This window comes from Aquarana catesbeiana, linkage group LG09 (assembly GCF_042186555.1).
Source record: "Aquarana catesbeiana isolate 2022-GZ linkage group LG09, ASM4218655v1, whole genome shotgun sequence".
NCBI classification, from domain to species: Eukaryota; Metazoa; Chordata; class Amphibia; order Anura; family Ranidae; genus Aquarana; species Aquarana catesbeiana.
Window position 1 is genome coordinate 112,409,962 of NC_133332.1, and position 20,281 is coordinate 112,430,242.

Here is a 20,281-nt window from a genome sequence, read left to right on the forward strand (position 1 = left end):
ACAGTAATGTAAAAAAGTTGCATATAGTTACATAGTAGGTGAGGTTGAAAAAAGACACAAGTCCATCAAGTCCAACCTATGTGTGTGATTATATGTCAGTATTGTATATCCCTGTATATTGTGGTCGTTCAGGTGCTTATCTAATAGGTTTTTGAAACTATCTATGCTCCCCGCTGAAACCACTGCATGTGGAAGGGAATTCCACATCCTTGCCGCTCTTACAGTTAAGAATCCTCTACATAGTTTAAGGTTAAACCTCTTTTCTTCTAATTTTAATGAGTGGCCACATGTCTTGTTAAACTCCCTTCCACAAACAAGTTTTATCCCTATTGTGGGGTCCCCAGTGTGGTATTTGTAAATTGAAATCATATCCCCTCTCAAGCGTCTCTTCTCCAGAGAGAATAAGTTCAGTGCTTGCAACCTTTCTTCATAACTAATGTCTTCCAGACCCTTTATTAGCTTTGTTGCCCTTCTTTGTACGCGCTCCATTTCCACTACATCCTTCCTGAGGACTGGTGCCCAGAACTGGACAGCATACTCCAGGTGCGGCCAGACCAGAGTCTTGTAGAGCGGGAGAATTATCGTTTTATCTCTGGAGTTAATCCCTTTTTTAATGCATGCCAATATTCTGTTTGCTTTGTAAGCAGCAGCTTGGCATTGTGTGCCATTGCTGAGCCTTTCATCCACTAGGACCCCCAGGTCCTTTTCCATCCTAGATTACCCCAGAGGTTCTCCCCCCCAGTGTATAGATTGCATTCATGTTTTTGCCACCCAAATGCATTAATTTACATTTTTCTACATTAAACCTCATTTGCCATGCAGTTGCCCACCCCATTAATTTGTTCATATCTTTTTTGCAAGTTTTCCACAACCCACGGATAAGTTATTGCCCTGCTTAGCTTAGTATCGTCCGCAAATACAGAGATTGAACTGTTTACCGCATCCTCCAGGTCGTTTATGAACAAATTAAATGGGAATGGTCCCAGCACAGAACCCCATGGGACCCCACTACCCACCCCTGACTATTTAGAGTACTCCCCATTTATCACCACCCTCTGAACTCTCCCTTGTAGCCAGTTTTCAATCCATGTACTCACCCTATGGTCCATGCCATTGGACCTTACTTTGTACAGTAAACGTTTATGGGGAACTGTGTCAAATGCTTTTGCAAAATCCAGGTACACCACATCTACAGTCCTTCCTTTATCTAGATGGCAGCTCACCTCCTCATAGAAGGTTAATAGATTGGTTTGGCAAGAACGATTCTTCATGAATCCATACTGATTACTGCTAATGATACCATTCTCATTACTAAAATCTTGTATATCGTGATTTATATAGTGTAGAATGAATCAAGACATAAGAATACTCCTGTTTTAACAAAAGTAAGGAGACCCCAAGGTGGTGGGCAGGAGCATAGTTGGAAATTATGGTGGGGGAAATCTCACTGGAGGCCCCACAAGATCTAAAACGTGAGCAGTCTACATGTCTTATTGTACCTAATTATATTCACTTACTGTAAACCTAAATATATTCACCCTTACTGGCTAGAGGTAATAGCTCAGGTCTGAGTTCACTGCAACACAAGTCCTAATCCCCACTGTGCCCATCCTACTTTGCTTAGCCTTCACCAGCGGGTGCTGGAGACCCTTAGTTCACATGTTTAGTAGAGTATGGGTATATATATTTTTTGTCGGAGACACACGTTACCAGTATTGAGGCACACGGGAGCCAATACAAAAAATAACTATATAGCCTGCACTAAGTTTTCTAACAGAAGTAAATAGAGATTCCTTAAGCCCCGTACAGGCGGGCAGAATGTTGGTTTAAAAAAACTTCCGACGTGGCACCCAAAGGCCAACGTCACAGCAGATATGGTTGGTGAAATTAAATAGAGCTTTACTGCATTTCTCTTGATTAGCCTCTCTCTCTCTCTCAACGGCCAAATCTTTCCGGCTCATGTTCTGTTCCCAAAATTTGATTGTCCACGATGTTCTTTGTCATTTTTTGTTTTTATGTGCTTTATTTGATATAATTAATTACATTTGTACTAATGTCATCACTGGAGTTGGTAATTTACTTATCTGTTGAGTGGCTTCCTTTATGTGTTACTACAAATCTAATACAATGTTCTACAGACGAATATGTGAAGAGTCTATTTATTAGGAATCATTTGCGTTGATCTTATATTAAGCTTTTGCTGTTTTAAAACACAAAACTATGAACAAAACAGTCTTTTTCGTACCTTCTTTCCATGCCCCCCCATTTCCCTTTTTCATTTCTGTGCTTTTTCTCTACTGTTCACTTTCATTTTTCTATCGCTGTCAGTGGAAGTTAGTTTGCTAACCCCTAATAATAAATTCAAGAGCCAGGTAGTCAAGGTTTTATTTATTTATTTTTTTCCTTTTTTGCAGTGACGAAAGATTAGAACCACTTTCAGGTTTTAATGTCTATATCCTTGTTGGGGATATTTTATCATTGTCCCGGTGACCACTGTTATCAGGAATATAAATGAGGGGAAATCCAACTATTTTGTTGTCTCCAGAACAGGAATAGAGGAGAAATCTACCAGCAGGGACACATGCTGTGCTCCACTGTCTAAAGCCAGTCATATATGAATCAAAATTTGGCCAGCTCAGCAGGGACTCGCCGAGTTTCAATCTATGTATGGGCAGGCTGGTTTGTAGACCGACTTCTGTACAACAAAGCATGTTGGAAAATTTCCACACTATCAGCGCTGCTTTCTGTATCTGGCAGCGTATCTGCCAGCGCTGATCAGTGTATTTCGACATTGGGGAAGTCTCCCCTCTGTCAAACACAATAGCTAGTGGGAGTGATTCTCCCATCCACCTTAAGTGTGTGACTGGGGCAATCGGGTCATTTTTTATTTATTTGTTTAGTTTTTATTTTTTTCCATTCAACTTGTTGCAATGTATGGGCTTCCTAAGAGTGCATTTTCATAACTTTGGAGACCTTTTCTTTTGCTTCCTAGTATGTCTAGATGATGGGGAAAAAAACTCCCCAATGTGACACAGATGGCAAAAAAGGCAGGAGTTTTAGTGGTGTGATAGATAGATAGATAGATAGATAGATAGATAGATAGATAGATAGATAGATAGATAGATAGATAGAGATATATCTATCTACAGTACTACATTTACATCAAGGTGTATATATACACCAGAGCGGACAAGTTAGTGTGTGTGTGTGTGTGTGTGTGTGTGTATATATAATATAATCTTGGATTAAAAAATGCATATCATTGCAAAAGTAGGGAATTCTTCAAGGGCCACTTTACACCGGGAATCGCACAGGAATGCACTGTACATTCCAGCATGCACTACTTTTGGAAACTCGCTCCAACCGCATTGTATTGTACATCTGTACCATGTGTTTTGGTGCAAACAAACGCACTGCTTTTGCAAACGCATTTGGGGTGTCATTAACTTTACTATTAACACCCGTTGCAGATCCCAACTGCAGTGTGTTTTGGATGTGGTGTAGGAAACGGGCCCGGAATGGTGGTGTGAACTGGCCCTAAAATCACTCTTCCAAACTAGTTAGACTAGATTATGAACAGGTCAGTGACTCAGCAGGCACTAAGGAAAGGCCAAATTTTAAAGCCCTGGATCCTGCAACTGCAATGCAATGTTTTCATCCTGAAAGGTTGCTTTTAAAGGAAACCCAGCATGCAAGAAATATTGACTCTGCCATTGCTGGTCTCTTTTCCTAAGCATTCTATTTGCCTGGCTGATTTACTAACTCATTTGGTCTATTACATTGATTTACTGAGTCAGAATATGTATGGAGATTGGATGTTCTTACTTCACTAACTATATGCTTGTTCTGGGTCAGTGACTCAAAATATTAGTAACAAAGACAGGGAAGCAATCGACATTACCAGAAGGAGGTCTGCAGTGAAAGCCTACATATTTATGGCCTCAAAGAATTTCTAATTTCTACATAGGAGCAGCATTTTTTAATTTTTTTTAAGACATAATTGATTAGTTATGTGGATGTTTTTAGATAATAAAATTGGTGCTGAGCAGAGCCTCTTAAAGGAGCGCAATAATTAAGTCACACACATTGCTTTAAATTGCATCCACGTGTTTTTTTTTTTTTTGTTTGTTTTTTTTAAAGTGGGTTGCGTTTAGTCCCTACTTTTGAAGCCTAAAACAAAAGCGTCTACTTTCCACCAGCTTTTAGAAATGAGTGAATCGGCTCACAGTGGCAGGATATGCATTAGTTTTACCTTGAACGTTCTCCTACACAGGAACCCTTGTGTCACATGCAGGCCTTTGTAGTTTTGAGCTAAATGGGTGAATCTGCCAAAGTTCATTAGCAGATATTAAAGAAGCGCTAGAACACAAAGAGCTAAAACAAAAGAAGTGTTATGTTAATCAAGCTGTCCCCTCCAAAAAGAATGTAACCCCTAAACATGAACTTCTTATTTGCTTCCCTTTGACATATTGTTCTTATTTGTTTCCCTTTTGACCTGGTAAATTACCATTGAATGCGGTTTCTTTAACAATACTGTGCTGCATGGGATTTTTAAACAGTTACCAGTTCACCTCTGAACGACAAAACGCCTTTCCCAATGTTATGGCGATGGGGGCAAGTGGTCCGTAATCCAAATTCGAAGAGAAGCCTAGGATTACAATGGTGTTCCTCCAGAGATACAGTGCAGTAAGTGAGCATTGTCACCCTAGGACAAGAAGTAGGTTAATGGCAGGATTACCAGGTACCTCTTCTAAACTGTTTTCTCCTGGCGGGAGAAAAGCCGCTTCAAAAACATCACACGCTTGGGCATTCATCTCATTGGTCAGAAGATTAATTTACTCTGGTTATTGAAATGAATGCTGGAGCTCTAAATGTGTCTAGTGCTTAGACACGTTTTACAAGCATTTTGCTTGCATTTGGCTTAATTTTTCTTTTCCTGCCAAAACGCTCCTTTCCCAAACGCTCAGGTGATGGAGGTGGTTTTGTTTTTTTTTTTTGTTTTTTTTGTTTTGTTTTGTTTTTTTTTTAACCTCCTTTAACGCCTTTAAACGCCTGTGTTGGCATGGATACATAGGCGAACATAGAGAGTCGTTTAGCTCCAGAAAATGTCAGTTTATTACTGAAATGTGTAAAGTTCTCATTTTCAGCTGTGAGCTAAAATTTAAGAAACTGTCCCAGTATAGAGAAATTATGCATATAGCCAGGGAATTGGCAAAGTTGTAATTTTTTAGATTTTGCTTTAAAATACTTTTTGGGTGGAAACTGTCGTCAGTGAAATTTTCCTGTTTTTTCCTTTTGTGGTACATGGCCTGGTTTGAATTGTGACATCACTCAATATCAATGTGATGGCTTTTTCTTTCTTTTCTATCTACTGTAGTAATGATGCTGCACAATCCGATGATGAAGAGAAGATGCAACCTCATCAAACCGATACAGACGGAGGAAAATTAAAGCAGAAAACGTAATTTTTTTATCTACTATTTTGTTTTCTTGAGAGAGGGCAAGTTACATTCATATTACAGCAATAAAATCTCAATACAGGATGATACCATTGTGGTTGTATTACTGATTATTACATGTTGTCATGATGTTTTTGATAGGTGGATGTCAGTAATTACAAACGCCCCTTCCACAGGAGGCGGAATTGGCCTTGCCCAGCGGGGGGTCTATCCGCTGATCCCCGCTGAGCAGACAGATGGCTGGTCCATGTCCACTCCACTTATGAAGAGAGGACACAGACACAGCCTGCTCTCCTCTATGGGCAGTTGGATGTAAACGGACCGCCTGTCTGTTTGTACCCAACTGCCATCCGATCCGCTAGAAGGAAGGGGAATGGATCCTTATCTGTCTGTTTTTAGACGATCGGATTGGATGTAGGTGGGTGTAAACAGACACATGTCTGTTTGCATGAAAATAGAGGGTCCAATCTGATCCACTTAAAAAAAAATTGACAGGTGGACCCAATTACTTTGCTTGTGTGAAAGGAGCCTAATCTGACTGCTGTATCTTACTGCTCTGGAATATACATTTTCTCTCTGTTCAGAGGCTTCCCAGCTACATAAAGCTGGTCAGTACCCGCCAAGCCACTATTTCACCTAATAAACCTTGGCTTATGAGTCCTGTGGGTGCCTCAGACAGTAAATCATTCTAGAAAATTGCTGGCATCAGGAGTCTATCTGATGTCTATGGACACTTCATCACTGGATTCTTATAGAAGCTTTTATCACCACAAATCCTAATGTAATCATTAAATATTAACTAATCTGACCTAACTGTAGATCCTATAGATCTTAGCATTTTGCTCTTTCTCAGCCTCTGCATTGCATATTGGATTATTCTGGATGTCTAGAGATGGCTATAGATGAATAAAGCAAAGTGCACATGAATTTGAGCATCATTTGCCAGTATTGTGCCATTTCTGTACTACAAAAGAAATCTAACAAGTGCCTCAGTCTGTCAGCTCATTGCAAAATCTTCCAGTTAGGGGGTCTCTAGCCTTCCCTTTTCTGTTAAGAGTCAAATGCTGACCCTACTTGACTCATGTGAGGATAGGTTTGCTCACAATCTTTAAGGTCATATCTGTTTCTCTATGGCCATCTTAAATGATGATATGGATTTTCATGAAGCCCACTTTGCCACCTTACATTTTGTAGATGACCCCTTCATGTTTACTTTTTTGCTGTGGTAACAACTACTTTTTTTATTTACTTCGGTCTCCTTTTATAGGTATTAAATGCTGTGTATCCTCTTGCCATATGTCTATAGCCAAAAAGTAGGTTAGAAAGTTTTGTTAGGTTTCTACTGCCATGTGTCCCCACTGCAGAGATTAGTTCTTCATTTGTATAGTGACCAGAGCAGAAAGTATTGGGAAATAGAATGTTTTACTGCTTTCACCAAAACTGAAAGGGGAATCTTCCACTGGAGATGCCTGTTTTGGTAATGGGCATTTCCCTCCCTTTGGAGAGATTCTCCCTTGCTTCCTATTGTGTTTCCAGGACAAAAAGTGAATAGAAAACCTTTTAATAATAAAAAAACAAATGGATGGAGATCCTAACTAATCCAAAACCTAACAGGGTTTTTTTTGTTTTTAAAGAGGTAATGTAGGGCGTAATCGGGGAGAATCAATTGGTGAGATTCGTTTTAAGTAAATGCTAGGGCATGATCAAATATAAATGTAAATCGTGTACTTTGTTGAGTGAATTCATGGTGGTCTTATATTAGTCTCTCTGTGTTTCAAGGACACAACTGAAGAAATTTTTAGGAAAAAAGGTGAAAAGAGCAAAACATCTGGCAGAAGAATATGGCGAACGGGCGGTGAATAAAGTGAAAAGTGTCAGAGATGAGGGTCAGTAGTCCACATGGTTTTCCTTTAATCAATATACTATACTTTTGCTTTTTAAAGCCAAGGGTCTAAAGTGTTTACATCTAAAAAGTAACCCCTTCCTTAAATGTTCTAATTTTTTTTTTTTTGTGTAACATTTTTATGCTCATTTCAATGTACATGCTTACCACTGCACCATCCAGATTAATATTGTTTTTAAAAAAGGTTTAGAAAATGTACTGTAAATGTTTATGGAATTTATTTTAAATCTCATACATGGGAAATGTAATGTTTCAGTTTTTTTATCCATCTAATTTTTTTTTTAAACCAACTGTAACTCAAAGCCTAACCCTCCCCAGCTTGGATCACTAAGCACTTGGTGAAGGAACAGCAGCTCACTAATGTGGCCATCTATGCGCTTCCGCCTTTTTATAAGGAAGCTTTATTCATTAAAGAATCTAAGAGAAATAAATTAATTTAAACGATTCTATAACCTGGAAATGGAAAGCTTTTTTGTATCCATCTGCTTTTTATTTATTTTTTGGTTTTCTAATCAGCAATAACTCAAAGCTTAGCCCTCCAGATTTTATTGCTGACTGCTCAGTATGGTAGTGAAAGAACAGCTGCTCACTGTGGTCATCTTTGTGCTCTCTCCTCTAAACAAGAAGCTTCATTTGTTCGATGCATACCACCTTTGCATTATCGACCTTTAAATTATGAAAGTTAGACACAATTCTTCGATTTATATTTCGAGTTCCAAACCGCTGTCCCATTAAAAGCAATAAAATGAACAGTTTTAATATCTTGCAGGCAACGTAACGCATATGTGCTGTGGCAAAGAGGGTGGATTTAAGGCCCACATGCCACACATATGTGTCCGTAGGTGGCAAAGCTTTCTGTGTTGAGAGGGCACTCTGAGCACAGTGACCAAGCAGTCACAAACCGCTCTCGGACTGCTAATAATCATTGGCCCGCGGGACCTGTTTCTAAACATGTGACCACTGTGACTGCCTATCACAGTGGTCATGTGATCGACTGATCCTTCCTGATGAAGACCGTGGCAAAGGGACACTTGGTGGGAATGGGTTAATGGAATGTTTTCTGTAACTTGCTTGAAAATGTACAAGTTTGTGTGATATATTGATGATCTTCCGGTATTCTTAGTTTTTCACACAGACCCAGATGACCAGTCATCCAGTGATGATGAAGGAATGCCCTACACCCGACCTGTGAAATTCAAAGCTGCTCATGGCTTCAAGGGTCCCTACGACTTTGAGCAAATCAAAGTGGTGCAGGACCTGAGTGGAGAGCACATGGTAATGCTAGTGTCCGCTAAGAGCTTTCACTAACGTGACACAGTCCGCACAATCTTTTAATATTCCTTTATTATTTCTTCAAGGGAGCTGTCTGGACCATGAAGTTTTCTCACTGTGGGCGGCTGCTTGCTTCAGCTGGACAGGACAATATTGTCAGGATTTGGGTTCTCAAAAATGCTTTTGATTATTTCAATAACATGAGGATCAAGTACAACACAGAAGGCAAGAGATTGCTAATTTACTTGGTTTTCAGTGAGACAAGAAAATAACTTTGTTTTTAGGAAGGCTTTACTGTATTACTTTAAGCCCACCTTTATGTGTCAGTGGTCTCTAAACTGCAGCCCGGGGGCCAGATATGGCCCTTTGCTTGCTTTTATCTGGCCCTTGGGGCACTTTTCCGCCCACTGATACAACAAGACATTCCTTTCACTGACCCCAACAATGCGGCATAATTCCTGCTGTTGACAGCAATGGTGCACTATTTCTCCCATTGATGCCAACAATGGGGTACTACTATTGCTCAAACTGACAGCAATGATGGGGCACTATTCCTCCTATTGACATCAGCGATGGTGCACTATTCCTCCCACTAATACCAAAGATGCATTGTTTACTCCCACTGATGCCAAGACAATTTCTGCTCCCAATGGCCACAGTCTGGCCCCTCTAAAGTCTGAAGGACCGTAAACTGGCCCTGTGTTTAGAAAGCTTGGAGACCCCTGCTATAAGTTGTCAGATTATTCTGTGGTTTTGATGGTCCAAAAGCTCTACTCCCATAGAAGCCATTCCTTCCTATAGATGGTAGTAATGATCATCAATTGGACTGCAACAGTTGTATGCCATTTGAAATATATGTCCAGCAGTTTTGGATTTGCAATTGGCCACGGAGGCATAAAGGAACAATTTTGCATGGCTCTGACCAGTTTCCTAAAATGAAAAATCAATCCACCATTTTTTTTCTTTGGAAGTGAGACAAGCAAACACCTTTTGGTTTTAAGAAGGCTGTAATATGCTTCTCCCTAATTAAAGGGGGAGCTTTCTAGTTTCTTTTAGCCCAACTCCTCATTAGGGGTTTAGTTTTTAAATGAGTTATGAAATTGAAGTTATATTGAAAACCTAATGCCTAAAGCATGTAAGAAGGGCAGTTTACATAAACAAGGGATGGTGGATGTAGAGGGGTTGGACCAACGAATCTAGTGTTTGTTTTTACAAAACTACAGCAGAAGTAGGTCGGTCTATCAGTTGGCAAGATGTACTTTTCTTATAGTTTGTAGAGTCAAAGAAAAGTGCACGGCTCCAACCCTCCAAGTGCTCTCCTCGTATGCTGGAATCAGGTGCTGGCTTGAAATCCAGTACTCCTCCACACATACTGTAGCTCTTTAAAATGTAAAGGAAAAGCCGCACACCAATGTGTTCAGGCAAAACTTTAATCAGCTGACAAGCTTCAGCACAAGGGTCCCACCTTCAGGACCGCCCCTCCAACATATCCAATAAGCTTAATCATTAAGGATTCTTGCGCTACATCTTGGATTCATACAGTCTCTAGTTTTGAAATGCAGCTTTTAAGTGGGGAAAAAAAGCAGACTGCATACAGCTGAAGAAGTTTTAAAGCATTATTAAACCAAAAGCAAACATTTTATTGTAAATTACCAAGTCCTAGATGTAATGGCTGCATTTGTGTGTGTATAGAGAGAGATATATATATATAGTGTGTGTGTGTGTGTGTGTGTGTGTGTGTATGTGTATGGAGGCGATTGGTGGTGTGTTTTGTTGATCTGACACCGCATCCCTGATCTCAGTAAAGTCTATGACGTAGATTCTTTACCATGTGATCAGCGATGTGTCCAATCACCGCTGATTACCTCTTAACCAGGAATTTTGGGTCAACTTTTGGGATGACAGCTGTAGTGTGTATTTTTTAGTTCTCATTCTGCCATATACAGTATCTCACAAAAGTGAGTACACCCCTCGCATTTTTGTAAATATTTTATTATATCTTATGTGACAACACTGAAGAAATGACACTTTGCTACAATGTAAAGTAGTGAGTGTACAGCTTGTATAAAGGTGTAAATTTGCTGTCCCCTCAAAATAACTCAACATACAGCCATTAATGTCTAAACCGCTGGCAACAAAAGTGGGTACACTCCTAAGTGAAAATGTCCAAATTGGGCCCAAAGTGTCAATATTTTGTGCCCACCATTATTTTCTAGCACTACCTTAACCCTCGTGGGCATGGGGTTCACCAGAGCTTCACAGGTTGCCACTGGAGTCCTCTTCTATTCCTCCATGACGACATCACCCAGCTGGTGGATGTTAGAGACCTTTCGCTCCTCCACCTTCCATTTGAGGATGCCCCACAGATGCTCAATAGGGTTTAGGTTCTGGAGACATTCCGGGCCAGTCCATCACATTTATACCCTCAGCTTCTTTAGCAAGGCAGTGGTCTTCTGGTCGAGGTGTGTTTGGGGTCATTGTCGTGTTGAAATACTGCCCTGCGACCCAGTCTCCGAAGGGAGGAGGTCATGCTCTGCTTCAATATGTCACAGTACATTTTGGCATTCATGGTTTCCTCAATGAACTGTAGATCCCCAGTGCAGTACTCATGCAGCCCCAGACCAAGACACCCCCACCACCATGCTTGACTATAGGCAAGACACACTTATCTTTATACTCCTCACCTGGTTGCTGCCACACATGCTTGACACTATCTGAACCAAAGAAGTTTATCTTGGTCTCGTAAGACCACAGGACATGGTTGCAGTAATCAATGTCCTTAGTCTGCTTGTCTTCAGCAAACTGCAGGCTTTCTTGTGCATCATCTTTACTAGAGGCTTCCTTCTGGGACGACACCCATGCAGACCAATTTGATGCAGTGTGCGGCGTATGGTTTGAGCACTGACAGGCTGCCCCTCACCGCTTCAACCTATGCAGCAATGCTGGCAGCACTCATACCTCGATTTCCCAAAAGCAACCTCTGGATATGACACTGAGCATGTGCACTCAACTTCTTTGGTCGACCATGGCGAGGCCTGTTCTGAGTGGAACCTGTCCTGTTAAACCGCTGTATGGTCTTGGCCACCCTACTGCAGCTCAGTTTCAGGGTCTTGGCAATCTTCTTATAGCCTAGGTCATCTTTATGTAGAGCAACAATTATTTTTTCTTTATCGTACATCACGGGACACAGAGCAGCTATAGTAATTACTATCTGAGTTATACGCCACCTATAGTTGAATTGACACTGGAACACCCAAAAGACAGGAAGTCCCCCCTCTATATAACCCCTCCTATACAGGAAGTACCCCAGTTTTTTCGCCAGTGTCTGTAAGGTGGTGGTCACTGATGGGATACATGTGCTCTTGGAGCATATGTGGAAGTCTGGACGGTTCTATTAAGAACCATGGACTTTAAATGGATCCATTTGAAAAAGCTGTCAGCCAAAATGGATGGTACCCGAGCCTCATTGGAAGGAGAGAAGATTCCTTGAGGTTTGCCTGTAATGCAAACTTACGGCGCAGGACACTGTGTAATGGAGCCCTGTGCAGTGTTTGTTCTGACCAAGGTGCTTTCCTGCAGGATTCTATACAGGTCCAGGGGAGTGGACCCCAGATTAAGGAGGGACCCAGTCTCTGAAGGTGTTTTATGACAGCTCGCTGTGATGGGTGAAGATTGGACTCCTGTTCTGTTCAGAGCCCTGCAGCAAGAATGGTAAGTCTGCATTTGTTTGCAGTTTCTCTTTTTTTTTTTTTTTTTCAAAAAAAAGAGTTCTGACTGTCTGTCCTACCGGTGGCCACTGGGAGCAGTGTGCTGTTTAATCATGCTATGTACTCTTACACATGTGGTCTGCTGTTTCTCCTCCAGCCACTAGAGGGCGCAGGCTCGCTCAGTTTGGCCTATTTTTATATAGGCAGAAAGGGCCGGCCATGCCATATGTGGCAACAGGTTCAGTAGGCCTCTGGAGACATAGCAGCAGCCCATGGATGGTAACAAAGTGTGAGTAGTTACTATGGGAGAACTGTGTGACAGACAAGTCATGATTATATGCCGCATATTTACTGCTTACCCGGGTGGGGGGACTGTACAACTGTAAGTTGATACACCCCTGGATGGTTAGCAGTTCACTTTTAAAGTGTTGTTGACTGCTCTGTAGGCAGGTGCAGTGTAGTATACATGCTTGCAAACTTGTTGCTTAAATGCATGTTTAAATATACACGTTTAGAAAAACATGAGTCTGGGTGCATTTTAAGGAGTTGTATCTCCAGTATAGTGCATATGTGCTTGGCTAAAATTTGAAAGTCTAGTATGGTGGGGCCAACTGCAGTTAAGCAGGTGCTTGCTTGCAAACTAGCTGAAACGCACGGTTGTTGAAGATACATGTTTTTTACATATTAACATAAATATACATGGTTATGTATAAAGATACATGATCATGGTTGCACAAGAATGCATAGGGCGGCACAGTGGTGTAGTGGATAGCACTTTCGCCTAGCAGTAAGAAGGGTCGGTGGTTCGAATCCCAAACACAACACTACCTGCCTGGAGTTTGCATGTTCTCCCTGTGCCTGCGTGGGTTTCCTCCGGGTACTCCGGTTTCCTCCCACACTCCAAAGACATGCTGGTAGGTTAATTGGATCCTGTCTAAATTGTCCCTAGTATGTATGAATGTGAGTTAGGGACCTTAGATTGTAAGCTCCTTGAGGGTAGGGACTGATGTGAATGTACAATGTATATGTAAAGCGCTGCGTAAATTGATGGCGCTATATAAGTACCTGAAATAAATAAATGGTTGCACAAAGATGCATGTTCATGTTTTGCATAAATATACATGGTTATACATGTTATGTTTGCATAAAGATACATGAGCATGGTTGCACAAAGATGCATGGTTATTCATGTTTGCATAAATATACATGGTTATACATTAGAGGTCGACCGATATGGGTTTTTCTCTGGCCGATGCCGATATTTAGAAATCGCGGTGGCCGATGGCCGATATATGATGCCGATTTTTTTGGGCCGATATATTAGGCCGATTTTTTTTTTTTTTTTTTTTTTTTTCCCTTCATCTCATAAAATCTAACAGTTAGACCCCTTTCACACGGGGGCGTTTTTCAGGCGCTTTTGGGCTAAAAATAGCGCCTGTAAAGTGCCTGTAAAACGGCTCCTCTGCAGTCTCAGTGTGAAAGCCCGAGTGCTTTCACACTGAGGCGATGCGCTGGCAGGATGTTAAAAAAAAAAAAGTCCTGCAAGCGGCATCTTTGGAGCGGTGTATACCGCTCCTCCACCACTCCTGCCCATTGAAATGAATGCGCACCGCTGCCGAAGCGCCTGCAAAGCGTTTTGGCAGCAGCGCTTCATGGGCGCATTTTACCCCTTCCTCGGCCGCTAGCTGGGTTATAAGCGCCCCGCTAGCAGCCGAATAGCGCCGCTAAAATGATGGTAAAGCGCCGCTAAAACTAACAGCGTTTTACCGTCAACGCATGCCCGCTCCAGTGTGAAGCAACCTTAAGTAATAAGTGATACAGAAAATTTTTTACATTTAAACATTTATTAAACAAAACAAGTACATACTAATGAGTGTAGCGCTGGACATATAGAGCTAAATAGTTAATGTGACTGGTGACTACAAAGATATTGTGCACAATCTCTAATGTGGCTAAATATCAGTTAAACAGGATAACCTCAGTGAAAAAGTAAAAGGTGCAGCATTAAATTAATAATACAATACCACAGGTGTGCCTGAGCCTTTCTGAGAAGGAACAGTAAAGGATTCCCTGTGAGCATACTTCCATATTATTGTCCCCGTTGCGGTGGGCTGCCGGTTTGACGAGGAGAGAGGGAGTTCGGAGGGTCCATCATCCTTGGAGATTTCCACTACTAAGCCTGTTTTGACCCCCCTGAATAAGGGCGGTCGCAGGCTTGTCGGTAAGCCTTCATTTTTTCCATTTGGTGGTGGGCCACACGAAAGGTGGATCAAATATTCCCGAACCCTGCAAAAACATCTCTTCTGGATTTCTTTGGAATCAACACAGTGTTATTTGGGACACTTTTTTGAACTTTTCTTTTACCACTTATTTGAACTTTATTCAGATTTAAACCTTAGATGATTAATTTATGCAAATTTTTTTGGTATTGTATTATTAATTTAATGCTGCACCTTTTACTTTTTACTTTTTCACTGAGGTTATCCTGTTTAACTGATATTTAGCCACATTAGAGATTGTGCACAATATCTTTGTAGTCACCAGTCACATTAACTATTTAGCTCTATATGTCCAGCGCTACACTCATTAGTATGTACTTGGTTTTTGCCTTATGTCGAGGGTTTAGTGTTTAGCAGCAGGATTTTGATATTTTTTTCAACTTTTCAAACTTGGTCATTCACATTTCACTCATTTTTAGGTTTTCATATTTATGCACCTAGCGCAGTTCTTTATTTAGTTTTAGTTTTTGTATTAAACAAAACAAACCTCCAATCAGTTCACTTCTATGTATAATTTAGATTTTAAAAAAATAACTATCTTAAATATTAAATACACAAAAACAGGTAATCAAAACTTTTGGACGAAAAAAAATGGGCTAACTTTACTGCTTAGTTTTTTTTTTTTTTTTTTATTTCATAAATTTTTTTTAAAAAAATTGCGTTTGAAAGACCGCTGCGCAAATACCGTGTGACATAAAATATTTCAACAACCGCTTTTTTATTCCCTAGGGTCTCTGCTAAAAAAAATATATATAATGTTATAATGGGGGTTCTAAGTGAATTTCTAGCAGAAAATACAGGATTTTTACTTGTAAGCAACAAGTGTCAGAAAAGATTTAGTCTTTAAATGGTTAAACTGAGAGCTTCTACACACTGAGCTCAGTTCATTGATAAAAAGAACTTGAAAAGATACAATGTTTCTTCTTATCAGACTTGGCAGGCTGCCCAGGGGGGAGAGAGAATCCTCTCCACAGATAACCTAGGGAAACTTGCATTGACTTCTATTACAGAAGTCATTTGCAAGTCCCAAAGAAGTTATAATCGGCTTTTTTTATCAGCACAATCAGCCGATGCCAAGCCAAATATCGGCCCATATATCGGTCGACCTCTATTATACATGATTGCATAAAGATACATGGTTGCATAAAGATGCATGTTTGGACATGTTTGCACAAATAGACATGGTTATACGTGATCGCATAAAGATGCATGTTTATACATGTTTGGATATACATGGTTTTGCATGGTTGCATAATGATGCATGTTTATAAATGTTTGCTTAAATACTTATGGTTATACATGATCGCATAAAGATACTTGATAAGGGATCTGGCAGTGTCCACATCTCCTGATGGACAGTGGTTTCGGGTGCATCTGATCCACTGTGGTGTTTGGCATTGCAGTGTTTCCTGGCACATTCATTTTTCGTTAGACTGCGGCTGCATTACCTTGATCATGCCTGATCTCGGTTGCTTGAAGTCTAAGCAGGATGAAGCCTGGTTAGTATATAGATGGGAGACTGCCCGGGCATACCAGATGCTGTAAGCTTTCCCCACCTAGGTGAGGGAGGCATCTGAGGCTTCTGGGTTTTGAGAGTATTTCAGGCCAGAAAATCTTAGGGCAGTCTCTGAGGTGGTTTGTTCCATCTTTAGCCGTCAGAAACCTGGTAGGTTAAGTGCACTTCTTGGAACTGTCTGGGTCTGTCAGTCATTTGCCTTGTATTTGCTCTTGGAACAGAAGTTATGGGCTCATTATTGTGAGACAATTAAATGGTAGCAGTTCCAAAGACAAATAGGGACATGAGGTCTATCTTAAGATCTCAAGCCGTTGAACACCCTTCTGTTTCAGATGGGCTAGACTGTTCAGTGATGACCTCTCTGCAAGAGGCAGATTTTGGGGTCCGTAATCATCTAAACGGACATCTTCGTGTGGCGGTTTGTTTCCAGGCTCATCAAAGATTTCTGTAATTGCAGTGGAAAGCCTTTTTTTTTTTTTGTAAATCTTCCCTTTTGGGTTGGCCACAGCTCTGGAGAGTTCTCAAAGCGTCTAGCCCCAGTGCTGGAGACACTTCAATACTCTTTACCTCAATCTTTGCTCAGGAAGCGGTCAATTCCAGGGGTTCCTTCGATATATTTCTACAGGAGGAAGCTGTGTTTAGGTCAAAGCATGCTCTCTACATACAGCCCTACTCCAGATCTTGGTAGAGGTTCATTCTCTGTCTGGAACTTGAAGATCCAGGCATTGCATTGCCGGAAGGCTCTGTTTCTGGGGTGTTCCAGAGCAAAAATTGGTGCTTGATTTTCTTCCTTTTCAGGAATTTGGAAAATAACCACTGATGCCAGTCTCTCTCTAAGTTGACTCGAGGCTGGCTACAGTTCAGTGGGCTTGGTCTCCACAGGAGAGAATGCTGTCCAATAGCTTGGAATTTTTGGCCAGTATGCCTTGCTCTGGATTATAGGACAAATCTGTTGTAGGTTCCATCTGGAAATGCAGGCATGTGTGTATATGTATACGTGTGTGTGTGTATATATCTCTCTCTCTATCTCTCTCTATCTCTGTCTGTCTCTGTCTCTCTCTTTTTTTTTTTTTTTTTTCCCCATTTCGGATTCTGCCACATTTTTTGCGAAGAATTCATAAGGTGGTAACACTGATATTAGTGTTGGCCGAATTAGCCCAGAGGGGGGCTTGGAACACACTCATAGCGAGTCCTGCGGGGGTTGCTCCCATTAGTGGGACCTGATGGTCTTGAATCCTGTATCTCAGCACTGTTGAGCACCTGGAAGCCAGCTTTGGGGAACTTCAGTTACAAGACTTGAAAATATTTTTTTGCCTGGGGTGAAGCCAGGAAGTGGCACCCGCAGAAATATGTGGGTGGAAGATTTTCTTTTTCTTTCTTCAATCGGTAGAGGAAAGGAGTTTGGCCTTAAGTACCGTTAAGGGTCAGAGTTCGCCTATCAATTTTTTTTTCCCAGGGTCCATTGCTTCTCACTCCTTGTTTCATACCTCATACAGCATATAACCAGTGTTAATTTCGTCGACTAAATGAATGTTATTTTAGTTGACTAAAATACAACTAAAACAACTGAGATGACTAAAAAAGGACTAAAACTAAAATGGAATTTTAGTCAAAAGACTAAGACTAAAACTAAATTGAAATTTGACTTCAAAATTAACACTGGTCTGTAGTTCATACCTCAATACCTTAATAAATAACATTATTCGATTTTTCACTCCAGCAGTATATAATGAGTTTGGAAATTGTAGAGAAATGTTAACTGATGCATTACAATTTAATTACACCCATTAGATTTTAGACGACTAAAATGAGTTTAAGTCGCCTAAAATGTACTGGAGATTTGGTCGACTAAAAACGACTAAAACTAAAACAATTGCAGAAGACTAAAACTGAAATGCCATTTTAGTCCTAAGACTAAAACTAAATTGAAATTTGCTGCCAAAATTAACACTGCATATAACTTGGACAGCATATAACTGTCAGGCCATTCTTGTGTCCTTGAATTCTTGTGTGACTTGAATTGATCTTGACTGTCCTTGGAGAGGCCGCTTTTTGAACCAATCAGGGGATTCTGTTGGTCCTTTTATCTCAGAAGGTGGCTTCTTTGGTTGCTATCACTTCACAAAGTGGCGTGTAGGAGTTGGTGGCTCTTTCATGCAAGGAGCCATTCTTGGTCTGGCATCATAAGGTGATGTTGCGTCCTCATCCATTTTTATTGCTTAAAGTGGTTTCTAGTTTTTAACTTGAATCAGGACAGTATCTTGCCTTTTTATTTTTCTCCTAATACGCAGTAGGCAGGAGAAAGATCGCTACCTACTTTAGAGGTAGTTCAGACGCTCAGGGTCTACTTGAGTTGACTGCACAAGTCAGGAATCCTGGTTTGTGCTGCCAGAAGAGCCCAGGAAGGGCAGGCGGCATCCAGTTTGAGAGATTCTCTACCAGGTGTGGGAGTATCTTGGGCCATCCATCATCGGATGTCAGGGGCCCAGGTGTACAAGACCACTATTTGGTCTTTTATACATCTAGGTTTTTACTAGGTTGATGTCAATCACGTAGAAGATGCTGCCTTTGGCCTCAGCGTGTTACAAATGGCAGAGTAGGTCCTTCTTTGGTGGCAGTTTCTATGATGGTGTCTCCCTCCCTTCAGGGGCATTGCTTTGGGACATCCCAGATAGTAATTGCTATAGCTGCTCTGTGTCCTGTGATGTACGATAAAGAAAATAGGATTTTTTTCCTACAGCTTACCTGTAAAAAATCCTTTTCTTGGAGTACATCATGGGACAGAGGCCCCTCCCCTCCTTTGGGAATTGCTTGCTACAAAACCAAGGTACTTCCTGTATAGGAGGGGTTATATAGAGGGGAGACTTCCTGTCTTTTGGGTGTACCAGTGTCCATTCACCTATAAGTGGCGTATAACCCAGATAGTAATTACTATAGCTGCTCTGTGTGATGTACTCCAAGAAAAAGATTTTACAGGTAAGCTGTAGGAAAAATCCTATTTTTCAGATCCTCAGAGTTCTTTGCCATGAGGTGCCATGTTGAACTCCCAGTGACCAGTATGAGAAAGTGAGAGCGATAACACCAAATTTAATACACCTGAGACCTTGTAACCCTAACGAGTCACATGACACCAGGAGGGGAAATGGCTAATTGGGCCCAATTTGGACATTTTCACTTAGGGGTGTACTCACTTTTGTTGCCAACGGTTTATACATTAATGGCTGTGTTGTTGTTTTGAGGGGGCAGCAAATTTACACGGTTATACAAGCTGTACACTCACTACTTTACATTGTAGCAAAGTGTCATTTCTTCAGTGTTGTCATATGAAAAGATCAGATAAAATATTTACAAAAATGTGAGGGGTGTACTCACTTTTGTGAAATACTGTACATGTGAACATTTCGTTCTTATGGAAAGACATTTCAGATGGCAAATACCATAATAGTCCTAATTCCTTTTCCTTGATGGAAACAAATGAGTGGCTGTTATTCACTGTGTTTGAAGAAGGCCTTTTATTCAAGTGGATGTATATTTTGTGGTATCCTCCTTCTGGCCTAGGTTTAGGTTTGATGCTGGAATGCTTTATGACCAGCTCCCCCGCCCCCTCCCACACTTTATATTTTAAAGTTTGATTCCTACCCCATCAGTAACTGGAAAATTGTGAGGCTAATTTACTAAGGATTTAATAAATGTTCACATCAAAGGTGAAGATTCACTTTCAGGGCCCATTCACACTAGAATGTTGTGTGGGAAATCCACGTTTTGTGTCGGTTTCCCTCACCTCATACAAATCGCACTGCTCTTGCCATATGCTGTCAGTGCAAAGGTAATAAGACCCCAAATGCAGTGCGTTTGCCCGCACTGGATCACATGGTACAAATGTATCATGCTATCTGGTAGTAGTACATTTCCAAAAGTAGTGCATGCACTACTTTTGGTACTGTGCAAATTCAGCCCATTCAAAATTAATGGCCTGAAATCTCACTGCTCAGAACACGCAGTGCGATTCATATGCAGTTTCTAGTGTGAATGGGCCCTAATTCTCCAATCATGCACAGATTAATTAAGTAAACAGGATTGATTGTGAGAACATTTCTCAAATCCTCCCGTAAATCCTCCTTATGTCTTTTATCTTTTCTTTCTCA

At 40.9% G+C, this 20,281-nt stretch overlaps 1 protein-coding gene across 1 annotated transcript in view; it reads left to right on the forward strand.

The window, feature by feature from the left end:
- Window positions 1-20,281, forward strand: part of WDR44 (WD repeat domain 44) — a 136,478-nt gene that overhangs the window by 77,218 nt on the left and 38,979 nt on the right. The window contains exons 8-11 of the mRNA XM_073599151.1: window positions 5,378-5,461; window positions 7,239-7,345; window positions 8,486-8,637; window positions 8,721-8,859. Coding sequence (XP_073455252.1) covers window positions 5,378-5,461; window positions 7,239-7,345; window positions 8,486-8,637; window positions 8,721-8,859 — 482 coding nt within the window. The remainder of the gene's footprint in view (window positions 1-5,377; window positions 5,462-7,238; window positions 7,346-8,485; window positions 8,638-8,720; window positions 8,860-20,281) is intronic.